The following is a 17,349-nucleotide window of genomic DNA, read 5'->3' as shown; positions in this document are numbered from 1 at the left end:
TGTGCCCTGGCGGCTGCCTGGGGGCACGGAGAGAGTGACTAATGTCATCGCAGCCACCACCTCCCTGCACCAAAGCCCCCTGATATCCATCCAGTATTATCCGAGGCCTGGCGTCTACAGATTCCTATCAGTGCTCCCAGCTTTAATTATTCACGCCGCTGAATCGCACTCTCATCAGAGAGATAGCCAGACCGGCCAGACTATACCTACTCCTCCCTCTTTGGGATCTTATCTCACCATATGACACTATCTCATCCTTCTCTTATAAGCTTATAGATTAGAAAATACAACTGCTACTGTGCGCTTCTACATGCAGTTCACCAAGACACAAGTGGCTGTTATTGCATCCATAAATAAGTGTGTGTATTAACATCTTACAAATAACTTAGAAAAGCTGTGTTTAGAAGAATGTCCACATTGTGATGTGACGACCAGGTATTATAGTAAAGTGAAAAAGAGAATGAAAGAAAGACTTCCATTTTTCTCCATCGTATATCAGGCACAGAACTGCGGTTCTGATTAACAGTGACCTGAGTGTTATCCCATAATTAAACAATTATCACAGCTGCAGACTCACCGCGGTGATAATGCTGAATTCTCATTTTCACCGGAAGAAAACAATCCCTTCCCGATTCACCTTTAGCTGGTGTTAATACGATTACAATTTGCATGAGTCCTCTTAATTCTTAATCCTTCCTCTTTACTTCTACGGGGACTTGATGTTCGAAATTTGAGGAGACAGGCAAACCAGGCCAAGGTTAGCGTCATATATACATCATTTGAACTGCAGAGCAAATGCTCACGCTAACGCTAGCTATGACGAAAACTAACAGGCAGATGTTTAGCTGACCATGTTTGCTATCTTGGCATGTTAGCATGCTAGTTAGCTGTCAAATAGGAGGTCAGTGGGCGACCTGAGAAGAAAAGTCATCTATTGTGGGTAAAGTTGGTTGCCAATTCAGTGAAATTTGAAGCGGACCTAGACCGGAAGTTCCAATCAACGCTGTTTTTTAGTGTGTATCTGCGTCATTACCTCGTTTACGAAGCCCTGAAGTTTCGAAACAAACAGTTCAGCCATTGGCCACAGCATTTCTCCTGAACAGCAGATCCTCCTGCTCAGGGCACTAGTCCAGGCACATCCGGTTGCGTACATTGAACTGCAGAAGAAGAATAACGTCCGTTGTGGAGGTGTTTCACGAGCGACTGTCTTCTGACTCCGGGTCAAAGTCATAAAAGGTGTGCTAATTATGTCACTTCCGGTTTTCTGGCCAATCACAAGACAGTTGGGAAGGCTCTACGCTGGCTGGCCAATCACAACACACTCTGTCTTCTGGGTGTGAGATTTCAGTCTGAAACACCACGGCTGAGGACAGCGTCAGTAAGGAGAGATTTCTATCGGCTCGTTTACAGCAACTAGGAGGTTTTTGACCGTAAAAACAAGTTAATTTTTTGTAAGTAGACCTCCATAACTAACATATAATATATGTTAGTTATATATATATAATATATATATTATGTGCAACAGGACCACTCTATGTGAGCTTTAATAAGAACATAAGGAAATGATCACATAGGAAATGTCCATCCACGCGTTTCTTTCTGTGTACGAAGGGCTTTTCTTTTTGTGCCACTGCAGCTGTTTGACACGTCATCGTCTTGAACCTAGCGTGGTTTAGGGGGTGATGCAGCCTTCCTGTGGAGAATTTAGACACTATGACTTAAAATGCAATACACAAGACACCCATGTTGAATGTTGTGTAACTTGTGTCGATGTTGTCGCCCACCTGTTTTAAGGTTGTGCCCACAGTGATGGGTTGTAATGAGTGCTATTTTGAGATACTGCTGTGAGTTACTCTTTCCTGTCAATGTTTTTGAACCAGTTTGGTCATTCGCCGCCGATTGCTGGCTTTAAATATTGTTAACATTTTTGTTTCAGGCCATTCTCTGTAATCCCTGGAAGTAGCTGTGGGTGGAAAATCTCAACAAATACTCAACAACCAACAAGTCCCTCATGTTTCTCCCCCATGATGTTTGCACTCCACCAGGTCAACTTGGCCATGTCTGGCTTGTTGTATTGAGTTGCCATATGAATGGCTGATTAGATGTTATTTTTATTTATTTTTTTAAAGCAGTAATAAAGTGGCTGGTGAGTGGATGGAAATCCTACAGGTTTTGCCACACACCATGCACACACACACACACACACACACACACACATATCTCACCCATATCCATATCCAACTCCATGTTCCTCACCCCCCAGGGTGAGACTCTGGATGTTATTTCTCAATGACAGGTCCGAGACGGAATGGGGGAAACTGTTCATTTTGCCTGCTGAGAGGAAGACACAGGATGAGCTGCCAGATTGACAGGCTGATGGGGGCTGTTGCCTTGGGGGAGGGCCAAGGTGTCGAGATGTTCGGGGAGTTGGCGTTTTGTGGCTCGAAACGATAAGCATCAGTGAGAATATGAGAGGCGAGATGGTAATCTTTTCACAGGAAGTCAAGCTATACCATTGCAGAAGAAACCACAGGAGAGAGGCTGACCTTGTGTGCTCGTCTGCGCTCAGCTGCTGCATCTCTTTTTTTTTGAAAAGGCCCTGGAATACAACCGAGACAGACAGGCGAGAGACAGCGTTCCGCTTTACAAGAAGACAAAAGGCATGTCAGCTCAAGAGTTTTGTCATAACTATAGCTAATAACAGCTGTGTGTATGACAGATTGTACAAATCCTCCTTAAGCTCCTGCTTTTATGGGCCTTTTCCTCTTTTGGTCCTCACATTTCTGTACATCCAACTGGATTTTGCTGGATTCCAACAAATTCTTGTGCATTTTTAACTTGTTGTTGTGCTTATATGTCTACCAGGTTCATCATCATTTTGTCCAAATGACTCCCGTCTGTCCATTCTGTCCAAAATCAATAATTAAGCCCATTAGAGTGCAGGTAGCTCAAATCCCAGATTCTATTGTAATCGCTGTTTCCGCACAGCAATATACTTATACATACATATATTTTGTCAAAACTGAGTTTTTTGGGCCCCAAAAACCAGAGGTGGAAAGTAACGAAATACATTTACTCAAGTTACTGTATTGAATACTTTTTGTGTGTATTTTGTATTTTTTAAGTACAATTAGGATTTTGTATTTTACTTGAGTACGTATTGACTCAAGTGTTGTACTTAGTTACTTTATAAATCCTATCCGTTACTGAGTAAAAAATAAAAATTCAGCACAATGAAGACCTACAGGGGGAAAATATACACCGGAACCAGACGAATGATGACGCATTGGCGCGTGAAAAGAGAGTTCATAATATTTCTTGACGCAGTAACTAAGTAACCTTTACTTAAAATACATTTCAAATGAGCTACTTTTTACTTCTACTTGAGTACATTTTCAGATAACTACTTTTACTTCTACTTGAGTAATAGTTCATCAAAGTATTGGTACTTTTACTTGAGTACAATATTTTAGTACTTTTTCCACCTCTGCCAGAGACACACATTGTCAGTTAATTATTCAGGTTCGAAACGTGGTTGTTTTAATCTGAGCAGAAAGACAACCACTGTGCTGTTTAAACACCCATCACATAGTTTATAGACCAACTTCCTGTAACAGTCGTTTCCGTAGCTGTGCACACTCAAGGTGTCCCTGCACACTGTCGGATCATTACAGCTGCTCTGTCCGATATAATACGTGTGATTCTCTGACTGCAGTGATTTTTATGCTGATTTCAAAGTCGCAATTTTTGACCCCAAAAAAACAACCATACATATATAATACATTTCTTTATACTGTCGTTTAAAAAAAATGACGGTAAGAAACCGTGACCAGCAGTGCTTTTATTATCGAAGATCACGCCTTTTTGAATATTAGAGGAGGATGCTTTTAAGCAGAACATCACCTGGACTGGTTTGAAACTCTTCACCGCTATAACTGCTGTCACTGTGTCCTCTACACCGGCCAATAAAACGCGGCCTTACGGTCCAATAAGAAAATATTCTCAGCATGATTCAGCAGATTTTCTGCCCCATTTCAGATGTTATGAGGGCTAATGGCTTCAGTTAAATGTCCCTCATTGTCTGCATTTTTTGGTTTATGTGAGTGTAACCCAGCAAAGTACATATGATTACCCCTGATTCAATGGAGTGCTGAAAAATTGGCTCCTTTAACTGTTTGAATTAGGAAATGAAAAACTAATATTAAATGTTATTTAAAAGTTTAAGCTTGAATAAAATATCAGACTTAATTAAAAAGAGAAAATGTCACCCTGCTTCTTTTTTTTTTTTTTTTTTTTTGCACTCGGGAGAGCAGACGCTGAAATGTCACCGTGTTCCTCTCTCTTTCTCAAACTTGGAGAAAATACCTAAATTCATTTGACCCTGATTCTCACAAAGATGAGGATCGTCTTTGCATTTGTTTGCTCCGCGGTTTGCACGAAAACAAAAGGTAAAACAGGAAACAATGATCTCACACCTCAAGGACTTCTAAACTCTCAAAAGGTCGAGGCTGAAATTAGCCCCGCGAGCATTTTAAACAACAAACTGTGTTTGTGCGTGTGTAGTCCGCGCACTGTACTGACATGCACAGAAAAAACCTATGAAATCCACGCAAGGATGCACAAAAAGAAGAAGAAGAAAAAAAACATTAACAAACAAAACTGTTGAGACATGTAATAGGCCAGTTATTCACCACACAGGAAGTCATTTTGGGTTACTGCAGTGGGCTGTTTGACTCTGACTGCAGGAGTTTAAGTGTCTCTGTAAGAGAGAGAAAACACAAACCGTATCCTCGTCACCTCTGTAACCAAACCAGACAGACACTTCTGGACACGCAACGCCGCAGATGTGCTCGCCGAGCGTCTTCTGAGAAAAGGTAGGTCAGATTAGGAGCCAAAAAGATAAAGATGCTGCTTTGTAGTCGTAAAAGTAGATGGAAAAAAGGCAGAAAATATCAAGAGGTGATTGAAATGTTTCATTAAAATTCAAGAATAAGCCTCAATTTGCTGTTTAATTTAATTTAATACACTAGATATATGCGACATTAGAATTGGAACACATGAAGTGGGTATTGAGGAGGCATCTTTTTCGCCAAGTCTCTAAATCGAGTGAAAGTAAAATTCTGATGGACTGAATTGGGTAAATTGGCTGTTGCTGCCTTTACAAACAATATGAAACGTTTTATGAAAGTCAAACACGTTATGTGAAGTATTTGAGCCCTTACAAACTAAAATTTAAATTCGTTCTCGATGCCCACAGCAAAGCCAGGTCACAAATCTTTTCAGCAGCGCGGTGTTCCGCGTTTGCCACAAATCTTCCGTACCCAGTTTCCAGTTTTATTTTCTACACTAGTGACTGCTCAACCTCAGTCGCTGGCTCCGTGCTCCTAATCTAATTCTTCTTTGTACGTCTCTTCCAACACCTCTTCCCATTCGCCGTCTAAGCTCAGCAAAGTAAACAGACAGCTCTGCTGTGTGTTGGAGCAAAGAGCCAAATCCAATAGTGACTTTGACTCTCCCTGATGGGACTGTGAGTTGGTAGCCTGTAATGTCTTCTGGCATTTTTTTTTTTTTTTCATTTTTCCCTCAAGTCTCAACTTCTATTTTTGGGGCAAGTTTCCTTCCTGCTTCCTGTTTTGCTTTCCTTCACAGTCGAGGCGGATTCAAAGTCCATAAATATGTCAATCAAAGAGTGATTGATTGGCCGTGACCTTGCGCTTCTCTTCCTTTTTCGTGTCCCTTTCTCTGGAAACAGGATTTTAAAAAAAAGAAAAAAAGGATCCTCAGTGTTTGACAACTGGAGGATGTGACTCATGTGTCCGAGTCGGCATAGTGTAAATATGGAAGTCCATTTTTCATATTATATTTATATTTTATATATATATGCATGTATATATGTATATGGAGCCTTAATTTGCTGCTACAACAACTATATTTTAACTAGCAAATAATGCATTTGACTGTTATTTATATGATATTTTTTGCTGTTATGAATTGTTTCTTTGTGCTGCGTATTCTGTCTAATGTGGTTAATGTTAGTGTGTGATGGCATCTATATGAAAATGTATTTCTTATACAACAATAATACTAATATTAATAATAATACTTTTAGTCATATAGCACTTTACAACAAAAAAGTTTGCATAGCACTTTGACAGGCAGAAAGCAAAAAACACAGTACACGCACAGCATAAATAATAATAAGAACAAATGTCAAAATAAATCAAGGCAAAAGAACCACACACACAAAAAAAGACATCGCACAAAGCAACAAAAGAAACCTGGTTATAACCAAGAGTGTGTGTGACTGTAAAATTCCTGAGTGTTTTGATTTGAAAAACTATGCTTTATAGACCCTGAAATTAATGTGGGAGTAAAAACAAATATTATCATTATTATTATTATTATTATTATTATGCAAATGGAAATATAAGCCTAATGGAAATAAAGTTTCCAAAAAATAAAAACTGAAATAAAAACTGACTAAAAGAACAGTCTCAGAACTAATTTTATTCTGTTCCTATTAACAATTAATCTGCACCTCGGGGATGTTATAGGGATTAACCAGTGATAATCTCATAAAAGTGTAAAAACAAGCATCCGTGTGTGTTTCTATGTGACACTGTCTTTCATCTTTGTGTGAAGTGGAAAAGGTCCAAGGACAAAGTGTGTGTTAGAAGGCCACGGTTTTCAGTGACTCCCTAAAACTAATGATGTTTCCCGTTTTTGTTTCCCCCGCTCATTAGCTGCACAGAGAGAGAGAGAGAGAGAGAGAGAGGGAACAGCCTTGAGTCGACGGTGATAATGGTGAGTTATTGCTGCAGCGTCCACACCGTGTTTCCCCTGCCGGTTCCACTTGAACGTTCCCTGGGGGGGAACTTTGGGAGTTTGTCGCCCAATGATAATGACCTTTTTAGTACAGAAATGAGCAAAGAGAGAGTTTCTGATCTGTCATTGTTAGTGTGCAGCCACAACAACACACTGGGACACTTTTATGATCATTCACAAGTGCAGGTTCTGGCTACATTCAGAGCTAAATAGAAAGAATCATTCAACATAAACCACTTAGACTGCACGATAATCACCTCAATAATCAGCTCGTAATGTAAATAAACTGTGAGTGAAGGAAGGTTGTTGTCACTGGAGTCTGTTCATTCTATTTATTCTATTTCTATGAGTAAATAATGAAACTTCACATACAAAAAAACCCATTGAAAAGCAAATTGTCAGCAAAACTCATTCATCTGCTTTCTTAAAATAAACATCCATGATCCGTGCAATAAAACACCAATTTACATTAGTTTTTTTACAACATCTAATAATAATAAGATACATTAAAGGTGCCATATGTAAGAATGCATTCAAATTCAAAACACAGAGGTCTTTTAGGTTTCGTTTTCAGACGTAACTGGCAACCCGTGTTTGCTCGGCAGCTGAGACTCTACTGACTGCAATGGTTGGTAGACGGCGGTAGGTGGCGCCACGTGCCAAAAACATGATTTCAAAACATAAACATGATTTGCAGTCTGCAAAAGATTTTTTTTAATGCAAATATTTTGTCTGTACTGTTGTTGTTGGTGAGTTCAGTTTGTTATATGAACATTATTCCTGAGTCTCTGTGACATATTTGGAGGATTTTATGGCCAGTTGCTTTAGATTTATTACATAATGCACCTTTAAGCAAGATTTAACTCCAAAAAATTTAAGAGTAAAAAGACAATAAACCCTCAAAATAACTCATAAAGGTCATCGACCCCTGGCTTTGCTCCCGTACCCCATGAAAACCAATTCCTTCCACCCTTCTTTAAACTGACGTATGTATTCTTAAACAGCCCATAATGAAAGTAGTGAATATTTGATGTCGCCTCTTTAATCTGACGCTTTCACTGTGTTTCTCAGTAAAAGCTCTCAGCGCTTTGCAGGCAGGGTGCTGTAAATTCGGCCCGATATTGTTTTTTCCTGCCTCCAGGGACCGTGTCACGCGTGACTCTCTCAAAATAAAGCCATTTGGTGCCGCGTCCTTGTAACAAAAGATTAAAATCCCACGCACAGCAGACACAAACACTTAATGTGAGGCAACGCAACTGCGCGCCCCTGTACGGCTGCGATGATACGTGCATCTAAAAGCACTTTGAAGAGTTTTGAAGGCCGAGCGCGCGGCGTAATTAAACTGTTAAGTGACACGTTAATGTGAGTGTTAATGCGTTTCCCGTAATTGGACTTGGTGGTGAGTTGTGACAGCTTCCTAATGGAGTTAAAGGAGCATAGTCAGAGGAGTTCTGCCGTTATAATGAAAAAATAACACATGAAATGAAATGTCTGCGCTAAAAATGTAATACGTTTAGCTGGTTAGGGAGATGATTAAATCACATAAATATTCATCATGAAGTCAAAAAAATCAATGTTGACACACTCAAATTATAGCCTCTGCATTTCTCTCTGAATAATTCTGAATAATAACCTAATAAATATGGAATGGTTGAGCATGCGGTTACTTTATAAACTGTTGCGTCTTTGCACGTGGGTGTAGACTGAGTCAAGTTGCTCAGTTAATCCAGGAGGTTTTAGTTTGATTGGCCATGACTTATAAACCCACTGATAACACAATTCATCCTCATCTCATCGCGTAATCCAGCCTCTCCACGGAATATTTGACAGATTTTTTTTTAAACTTTAAAGATCCTGTGTGCAGATTTTCCTCCTCCTCACACGTTTTATTAAAACCTTTTTTATACCAAGTACCACCTGAGAAAATATCAACACCATTAGGAGGCAGATTTATTCCCTATAGGATAATTTGCTCTCTCGTCATCCTCCTCCTCTTCCTCACATATACTTCACACACTGATATAGTGACATTAGGTTAAGATGGAGCGACAGATAAAGTGGCCTTTCCTCCAGGTACCACCAGAGGAACACATGGAAAAAACTGTGAAGTAAAGAAGGAAAACTTTATCGACTCTACAGTTGTTCCCCCGGAGCCATAGTTACTGAAACTCCTCCTCAAACACCGTAGCGTTCTTTATCAGTGGTTTATTGTTCACTCGTGAGTAAATGTATTTTCTTTGCTCAATATCCGAGATGTCTTTGTCTCGAATAATGTGTCTCACCTTGGGAACAAAAACACAAAAGAAAAGCTCTGCTGCTTAACAAGTGCTTTAATACCCGAAGCATTTATTCTGTGCGAACAATGAGAAACAGTGACGTTCGGCTGCTTTGGTACCCACTAAAACGTGTGTGTGTGTATTGGCGATTTTCCACTATACAGTTTCCACTATACGGCACGGCACGGCACGGCACAACTCTACACCGTAAATTTTCTATATTATAGGTCGTCATAGCATGGCTGCACGAATGTAACCGAATCATTAGAATCAGTGAACTACAAAGATTAGTTCAGTACTTCCTGCATGACCGTCACTGAACTAAGTCTTTTTTAACCGATCCGCAGTTCGGTTTGATTCCTGTGTCGTATACGTATCGCGCTCATGTCGCTCTCTGACCAATCGGTGGCCGGCAATCTGACGAGGTCGCATTTTAGCATCGGCTCAAGTCGCTCAAATAAAGTACCAGGTATCACCAGGAACTATCGCTAATGGAGTTCCTCCTGCAGAAACACACACACACACACAGACACACACACACACCGACACACACACACACACGCTTCATTGGGAACCAAAGCAGCTGAACAGGAACAGGAAATTTGATAACATTTACATGTGCGACTTATTTTAATCATTCAAATTTGGTTTCCTGTCACAGAGTCGTCTTCATCTGCTGTGCACGTCCTTTGTAGTATTTTTGTGTTGTTTTTTCCCCCCATGTCTGACTTTAAACGCGAAGGCGAGCAGTGGGTTTGTGTTGCAACACACACCTCATAGTCGTGCCCTAAGCCAAGACAGTTTATTACAAGTTATGCACACACAATATGAAGTGAAGAGCCAGTGAGTGATCTCCTGGTATAAAAAACATATTTGTGTTTTATGTGTGTGTGTCCTTCACACAGGATCGAACACTCAGAAGCAACAACCAAAGGTGTCTCAAGGAGCATAAATACGACGTGGTGGACGACCAAGAGGAAGCGCTGACGGTGCGCATACTTCCTGCGAGGCCCATGAGCGAGGACTACGCGGGTACTTTATTCATAGCGACTTTCATTTCGTTTGAGTGATTTCAGTCTCACTTCTCGCGAGGCTAATTGTGTTTCTCTTTAATCGGATGAGGTTTGGTAGGTTTGTTTAAAATAGATTGACATCAAAGCTGCATTAGTTTGTATTCGCACCTGCAGAACAACAACATGATTACGGTTTTTAAAGTAATTTATCATTAAAAAAAAAGAGCATTTTAATAAGCATGCAATGTTTTATATACTTGCCAGCCAATTTATTAGGTACATCTGTTCAACTGTTTGTTGCTGAGTTCAAACTTGAGCACCAGAATGAGGAAGAAATGTCATTTCAATAACTTTTGCATGGTTGTTGTTGCCAGATGAGTTCAGAAAACTGCCGCTCCGTTGGGATTTTCCCCAGCATAATAATATACAGAGTTTACAGAGAATGCTCCACAAATGAAGAAATATTAAGTGAGCGGCTCAGAGAGTTCAGAGATCAGAGAAGCACCAGACTGGTTCAAGATGATAAAAAAATAAATTTAAATAACCACTTGTAAGGATTGCAGAGAAGAACAGACACAGCATGCAGCCTGTCTGCTTATTAAAAGCAGATAGCTGCCACTTTGTGTCCTCTGTGCATCATAAATAGCCTTTGAATATTCTGGATTTAAAACATGACCAAAGTGTAGTGCACTTCTCAGAAAGGTTTGCGGGAGGCATAATTGCAAAGAAGCTGAATGAAGGAATCGTGAAATAGAAGAAAACCCCCACAAACTGTGATGACAATGAAAGCAGTGGTGGATCTGAGAGCTGGAGCTCACGCTGAGCGACCATGATCTGCCAGTGGGTCTCCAGAGCCATCTGTCGGCTGAGTCAGACAGCGGGAGATTACAATTATCCAGGAGCTGACGGCAGAGGGAGGGAAGCATGTAGTGTGAACAGACCGGCTTTACTCTCCTGCGTGGATGTGGCCCACAGCCAGGAGCCCCCTCACAGCTGCACGTCTACACAACTATACATACAGTTGAACGTGGGTCTTAAATGGGCTCCTAAATCTCTCTCTCCGTCTGTAATCAATACATTCTGTAGTCTTCAGCAGGAGACCGGCAATTACCAAGTTAGCAGGAATGACGCAGAGTGTGAAAGTGTGAATTCTAACTGTTTGATCAACATTTCTTTTGCCTTCAAGACCGAGATCCTCCGAGGTCGTCGTCGTCGCCACAGAGCCTGTCGTCGCACTTAACTGTGAGGTTTTCCTCTTTTCAAACAAAGGCTCTAGAACTGGACAACAGTCAATGTCTGTGTGTGTGTGTGTGTGTGTGTGTGTGTGTGTGTGTGTGTGTGTGTGTGTGTGTGTGTGTGTGTGTGTGTGTGTGGTCTGCTCTCCTCTCCTCATGTGAAAGCACAAGCTTCCGCCAAATCTTTTGCTGTACAAACACATTTTTAAACACTCGCTGACGTGTATCTGTCACGGTGCATCTACAGCACAATGTTCCTTTTTCATTGAACTGCTACATTTGGCTGACACTGTCTATTGTGTTGTGTTGACGGAGAAAGTGCTGCAGGAAAATGAAAAGAAAAGAAGATGAATACAGGCTCTCATTACATGACACGGCAACAAAAAATGAACATGCTTCAAATGTCTTTTCAAAATAATGCAAATAATTCTGATTAACTTCCAATTATCGTTTTAAGGCAAATTGGCGACTGCAACTTTAAGTCTTTTTTAAATCATTTATAAATCTATATTTAATTTTAGTTTTTCCCCTGTCCGTATTGATTTTTCTCTTTTCTGCTACTTCTGCTTTATTATTATGTATTATTGTTCTGCAAATATTTTCATATAAACCTATGCACGCCTTTACACTAATGTGTATGTGTATAATTAATATATAACATGTTTTTCATTTTGTTATTTAGTTTCCTTCATCTTCTTCTGCTTCTTGTCCTCCTCTTGTCCTCATCATTTTATTTGCATTCTTTATTATTAGGTTAAGTCCAACAACCTCTGTAGAAGTCCTCGCAGAGAAATCCCTCAAATTGCAGGTAAAGTGGCCAATTTTATCAAAATTTACTGACTCGTGGTTGTGGAGGAGGTGCTTAAATATATCAGATGAAAAGTTAAAAACACTAGTAATACAATCCACAGCAATTTGTTGTTGTTTTAATATGATTTGGCCCATCAGAAGTAGTATGAGGTGACTCACATGAGTGAACTTTGAATAGACATTGGCTCATTTCATTGGACGGATCAGCACCCTCTAATGTTGCTGTTTTTTATGCATGGTTGAGTCTTTTAACCTTATTCAAGCAATGAAATATTGAAAATAAGAATATAATGACAAGAAGAACAATTGTTTCATAGTATTATCTGCAAATGTGTAGATTATTGTCGTGTTTTTGTCTTTGTCAGGTGACCAGAAACACGAGTCAAGGCAATTGCTTTATTTATCCTTGTACATGTTTGTCATACTTTGTACTTTTTAATAACGTTGGTTATTTTTTTTAACAGGTAGACTTAGGAACATATAGTACTTTTATACCATGTGATAATGGACAAACATCTCACTCTGCGTTTGTTCTTTTGAATTCACAGTGCCTGCTGTAAAGAGAGACTTGAAGCCTGGCAGAAGCAAGATTACTTTAGGTAACATTCAGTAAAAAAATACGCAGATTTGACCACAACAGTATGACACATGTTAACATGCTGATTTTACAGACGCGAGGTCCGTAGCTGTGCAGGCAGAAGAGCGGGTAAACACCTGTAGTTGTACCATGTAATGTTTCTGTGTGTGTGTGTGTGTGAATTGCATCGATTATAATAACGTCTTTTTCTTTCTTTTTTTCCCCCCCTTCAGCGCCCACGCAGGTAATCACTACTATTTAAGTTATACATCATCAGTGGATTATAAAAGGTCTTGGGTTGTTCTTCCAGGTGTTGTCCGTCACCTCCACCTTCACCTACGCTGGAGTCAGTGACTCCTCACAAACCTTGCTGGAGAAAGTGAGTGCTGTTTCATTCTCGTTTTTGTGTCAGAGCTGTGATATTGCTCTATATTCTGTATCTGACCACAAATAATATCCGTTAAATGAAGGGTTAAAGGTTAGAGGATTCCCCTCTGAGAGTCCAGATTGTGCTGTGCAGCTATAGCACCATCTGCTGGATAGAAAAAAACAATTACAGCCAAGGCTGAGGCCTGTGATTTTATTTTTATTATGTACATATTCTCTTTTTTTTTTTTTCATTTTTCTATTTCAGTGAACAAGAAAAAAGCCCTCAAAAGGTAAGGAGTAAAAACAAGTCCTATCTTTGTATATCCTGTTGTGAGGCTGGGAAGCAATCGGGATTCCATCATTGTGACAGGACCAAAAGAGTTGAGCTGGAGGCCATCACATACACACGCATGGAATTAATTAGAATAAAACCTTAAAAGGGGGGAGTTAACGAAGGGACGCTTGGATCTGATGGGAGAGAGCCCAGGTGTTTCCTGTTTTCTGGAGTGTGGGGGAGCCAACAAACATGACGCCATTGTCAAATTCTGTTTATTTGACTAAGACTGTTATCTTTGATTCGGGGACGGTCGTTCATCTGCCCGAATAAATGTTTAAAATGGCGTTTTTTGCTGGGATTTTATGGCACAAACAAACAAGAGGTATTATTTCAGGCTCTCATGTCACGTCTCATGTCCTTTCATTACTTTCGACAGGACGGGTTCAGCTCACAGGCCACGGGTAAGAACTAAACGCTAAATATCTGAGCGTCATTTTGCTGATAAATGTCTTTAACGGTCGTGATAATGTCGGCTTTCAGGTCCACAGAGCGCAGAACCCGTTCCAGACCTCCACGTAAATCATAAAAGACACTTCCTGGATCAGGATACACGTCATATATCAAGGTGACGCCTCCATTTCTCAGGATCTTCGCGTGGGTAGTAGCAGTTGCGTCGTGTCACGACATGTATGGATTTACACTGTGCCCCTTTCCACCTCCGCTCAGGTCTCGGCAAAACCTGGGTGAGTACCGTTACAGATCACTGGTGGTGTCAAAACACAGCTGAGGGGTTTAATAAGTCACCACTGACGTCTCCTTAAAGAGAGGCCGCCGTCGAAACATCATCACCACGAGTGGCCTCAAACCAAGAGAGACTTTGATCAGCATGACTTTGTTCCAAAGGAAAGGCCACAACAGGTAAACACACCTTAGATACTGTACATAAACACGTTTTCTCTTCGAATAAAGTCACTAATCGTTGAACTCTGCTGGTAGATGTATTGTGAAGAAGACTGGTACATCGGGCCTTGTAATCGAACAGATGCTGAACATGCCTTACACCTGGTGAACAAGGTACAGTATCTCTGGATGTATCTTAAAGTCCTTCATCAGACAACATGTTGACTGAGGGAGTGTTTGTATGTATACAGCAGCAGATAGCCGCACGGGCGGGGTCAAGAATCTTACTTACTTAAAAGTGCAAGGTATCTTACCAGAAAATGACTTTGGTAGAAGTTGAAGTCACTCTTTGAAATATTACTTCAGGAAACGTCTTAAAGTATATTACATTTACTGTACTTAAAGGTGCCATATGTAAGAATGTGGCCAAAAACGATTACTACATTCAAATTCAAAATACAGAGGTCTTTTAGGTTTCGCTTTCTGACGTAACTGGCAACCCGTGGTTGCTCGGCAGCTGAGACTCTACTGACTGCAATGATTGGTAGACGGCGGTAGGTGGCGCCACATGCCAAAACATGATTTCAAAACGTAAACATGATTTGCAGTCTGCAAAAGATTTTTTTTATGCTAATATTTTGTCTGTACTGTTGTTGTTGGTGAGTGCAGTTTGTTATATGAACATTATTCCTGAGTCTCTGTGACATTAGGAGGATTTTATGGCCAGTTGCTTTAGATTTATTACATAATGCACCTTTAAGTATCAAAAGTAATTTTCTGAAAAGAAGAAAAAGTATTAAAAAAGAGAGGATTTAGGATTGAGCCATGGTAGTTCAGTGGTAGGGTGAGTTGTCTGACAACTGGAAGGGTATGGGTTCAATTGAATGGGTGAAAACTGTAGTGTAAAGCAGCTCATGATTTTATCTGGTAGTAACAAAGATAGTTAGGGGAAATGTTATGGATATGCATTTATCGTGTCAAACTGCTGAACTCCCTTTTCGTCGCGACATCAGGACGGGGCGTTTTTGGTGCGCGACTGCTCCGTCAACACCGACAGTGAACCCTTGGTCCTGTCCATGTATCACGAGAAGAAGGTTTACAACGTGAAGATTCGGTTCCTTGAGAGCACCGGCAAGTACGTACTGGGAACAGGACAGCGATCCAATGACGTGAGTGGACAGAGTCGTCGCGCTAATGTGCGTGTTTCCACCGGCTCGCCTCGCCTCTACGCGGCACGGTTAAGTTGCGTTTCCACTAGCGGACCAGGTACTTTTTTAAGTACCTGCTTTTGCGAGGTTCCAAGCGAGCTAACGGCGACGCTATCAGAACGCCGTCACAGGAAGAGACAAGAATCAAGCCGAACAATGTCGACCTCTAGATCAGTTAAAATGACTTAACAATCCTAAACATGTGGGTTAATCTCCAACAATTACTAGGGAAATATATTTAACGGAGGAGTCTGATGTATTTAGCGACGGCACCGCTGATCGCGAGCGGCATCACAAACCCTACTCCGGTCATGGAGGAAGTACTGAACAAATAGTTCTAATTAGTGCTGTCAAACGTCAACGGCGTTTAACTGCGTCAACGTTAACGCACTGCGCTTTTCCATGACGACTGACCGGAAAAAGACGAGCGTGGCGTCATGTTTAAGTGACTCCGGGTTGTCAAAATGAGTCTCTAAAGTAACGCTAAACTTTAAAAAAACAGAGGCACACATACGCAGTACACAGGTGCGCTGGTTATTTGTAGCGCTGCTCTTTTCTTTTAATAAACAGACGGATGCAGTTCGACTGTAGGCTCGCTAACGCCGCTAAAAGGAGCTAACGCAGCTAACGGAGCTAACTGGTAAACGGTGCCTGGACTCCGGTTTCGCGGCACGTAAACATAACGTCATGGGCGTCATTTTCCGGTCAGTGGTCATGGAAACTGAAAAAAGCTGCTTTACAAGTTACTCATCACTCGTTTGGGTGTGTCGTGTGTAAAAGGAAGTCACGGCTGACTCCGCCCACGTTGAGTAGGTACTATTTTGCAGTGGAAAACCAACTTACACCGTGCTGAGGCGAGGCGAGCTGGGACCGTATTGGAAAAGGGCTATTATTTATTCAACGACATTCACTGTGGCTAACATACATTTTTTTACTATTATTATTATTATTTTCTCACTAGAAGTTTGACTCGGTGGCAGACATCATCAAGTTTCACACCATATTCCCCATCATACTCATCAGTGGCAGAAATCTCCCTGGGAGCAAATCTGCAGAAAACTGTGTGCTGACGTACGCAGTAACAAGGAAGGACGTGGACCAGCTTCTGCAGTAACATATCCTGTTTGTTCACCCCGGGCACTGCCCATGCCACTTTATTAGGTTTACCTGTTCAACTGCTTGCTAATACGAATATCTAATCTGTAATTGGAAAATCTAATTTGTATTAAGGTATTTAGACAAGAGAACATTTTGAATTTAAAATGAAGCGACTTAGCTGTTATTTTAGTTTAAATTGACTATATTTACCAATATTCTGACACGAATCGTTTTAAACAATAGTAAGAACATTAATCTGTGACTAATTTAAATGAATAAATGGTTGTCAATTGCGGTTTATGTCATAGTTCATTTGGACACTTTGGATCAGGAAGTTCTTATATAATACGCTGAACACAATCGACGACGTAGTCGGTGAACTTTTCAACCATATTTACTTTGTTTTAATAGAAAAAGGAAAAGTTACACAACTGTTTTTATAAAAACATGAGAACACGGTAATAAACACGGTCAATCAAATGAAAACAAAAGCATATTTAAGTGGAACAAAACACAAACACACACACACACACACAAATGAGGGGCGAATGAAAGGCAAAAGTCAACACACTTAAGAAATATTGTACATGAAGGCTGTAAAGCAGCTTTAAACACTGCGTGAGTAGAAATTAAAGCACAGCATGAATGTTGCTGCAGAAGAAGAAGGAATATTAGTCATTCCATTTCCGAGAGAGTTAAACAGGTCATTACGTTTGATACTCTTAAGTATATACACAATAAAATCTGCGGGCAAACCAAAA

At 40.5% G+C, this 17,349-nt stretch overlaps 1 protein-coding gene across 1 annotated transcript; it reads left to right on the top strand.

Moving 5' to 3' along the window:
• Window positions 1-8,865: 8,865 nt before the first annotated feature.
• Window positions 8,866-16,604, top strand: clnk (cytokine dependent hematopoietic cell linker; the record flags this gene model as incomplete). Its single annotated transcript, XM_083891407.1, has 9 exons — window positions 8,866-8,898; window positions 10,007-10,133; window positions 12,970-12,980; window positions 13,047-13,115; window positions 13,819-13,843; window positions 14,206-14,300; window positions 14,379-14,456; window positions 15,296-15,451; window positions 16,452-16,604. 9 exons carry the CDS (start codon window positions 8,866-8,868, stop codon window positions 16,602-16,604), a joined length of 747 nt encoding a protein of 248 aa, XP_083747533.1.
• Window positions 16,605-17,349: the final 745 nt, after the last annotated feature.

The sequence above is a fragment of the Microchirus variegatus genome (assembly GCF_963457635.1).
Source record: "Microchirus variegatus genome assembly, chromosome: 6".
Taxonomy (NCBI): Eukaryota; Metazoa; Chordata; class Actinopteri; order Pleuronectiformes; family Soleidae; genus Microchirus; species Microchirus variegatus.
This window is presented reverse-complemented; position numbering and strand designations above follow the sequence as displayed.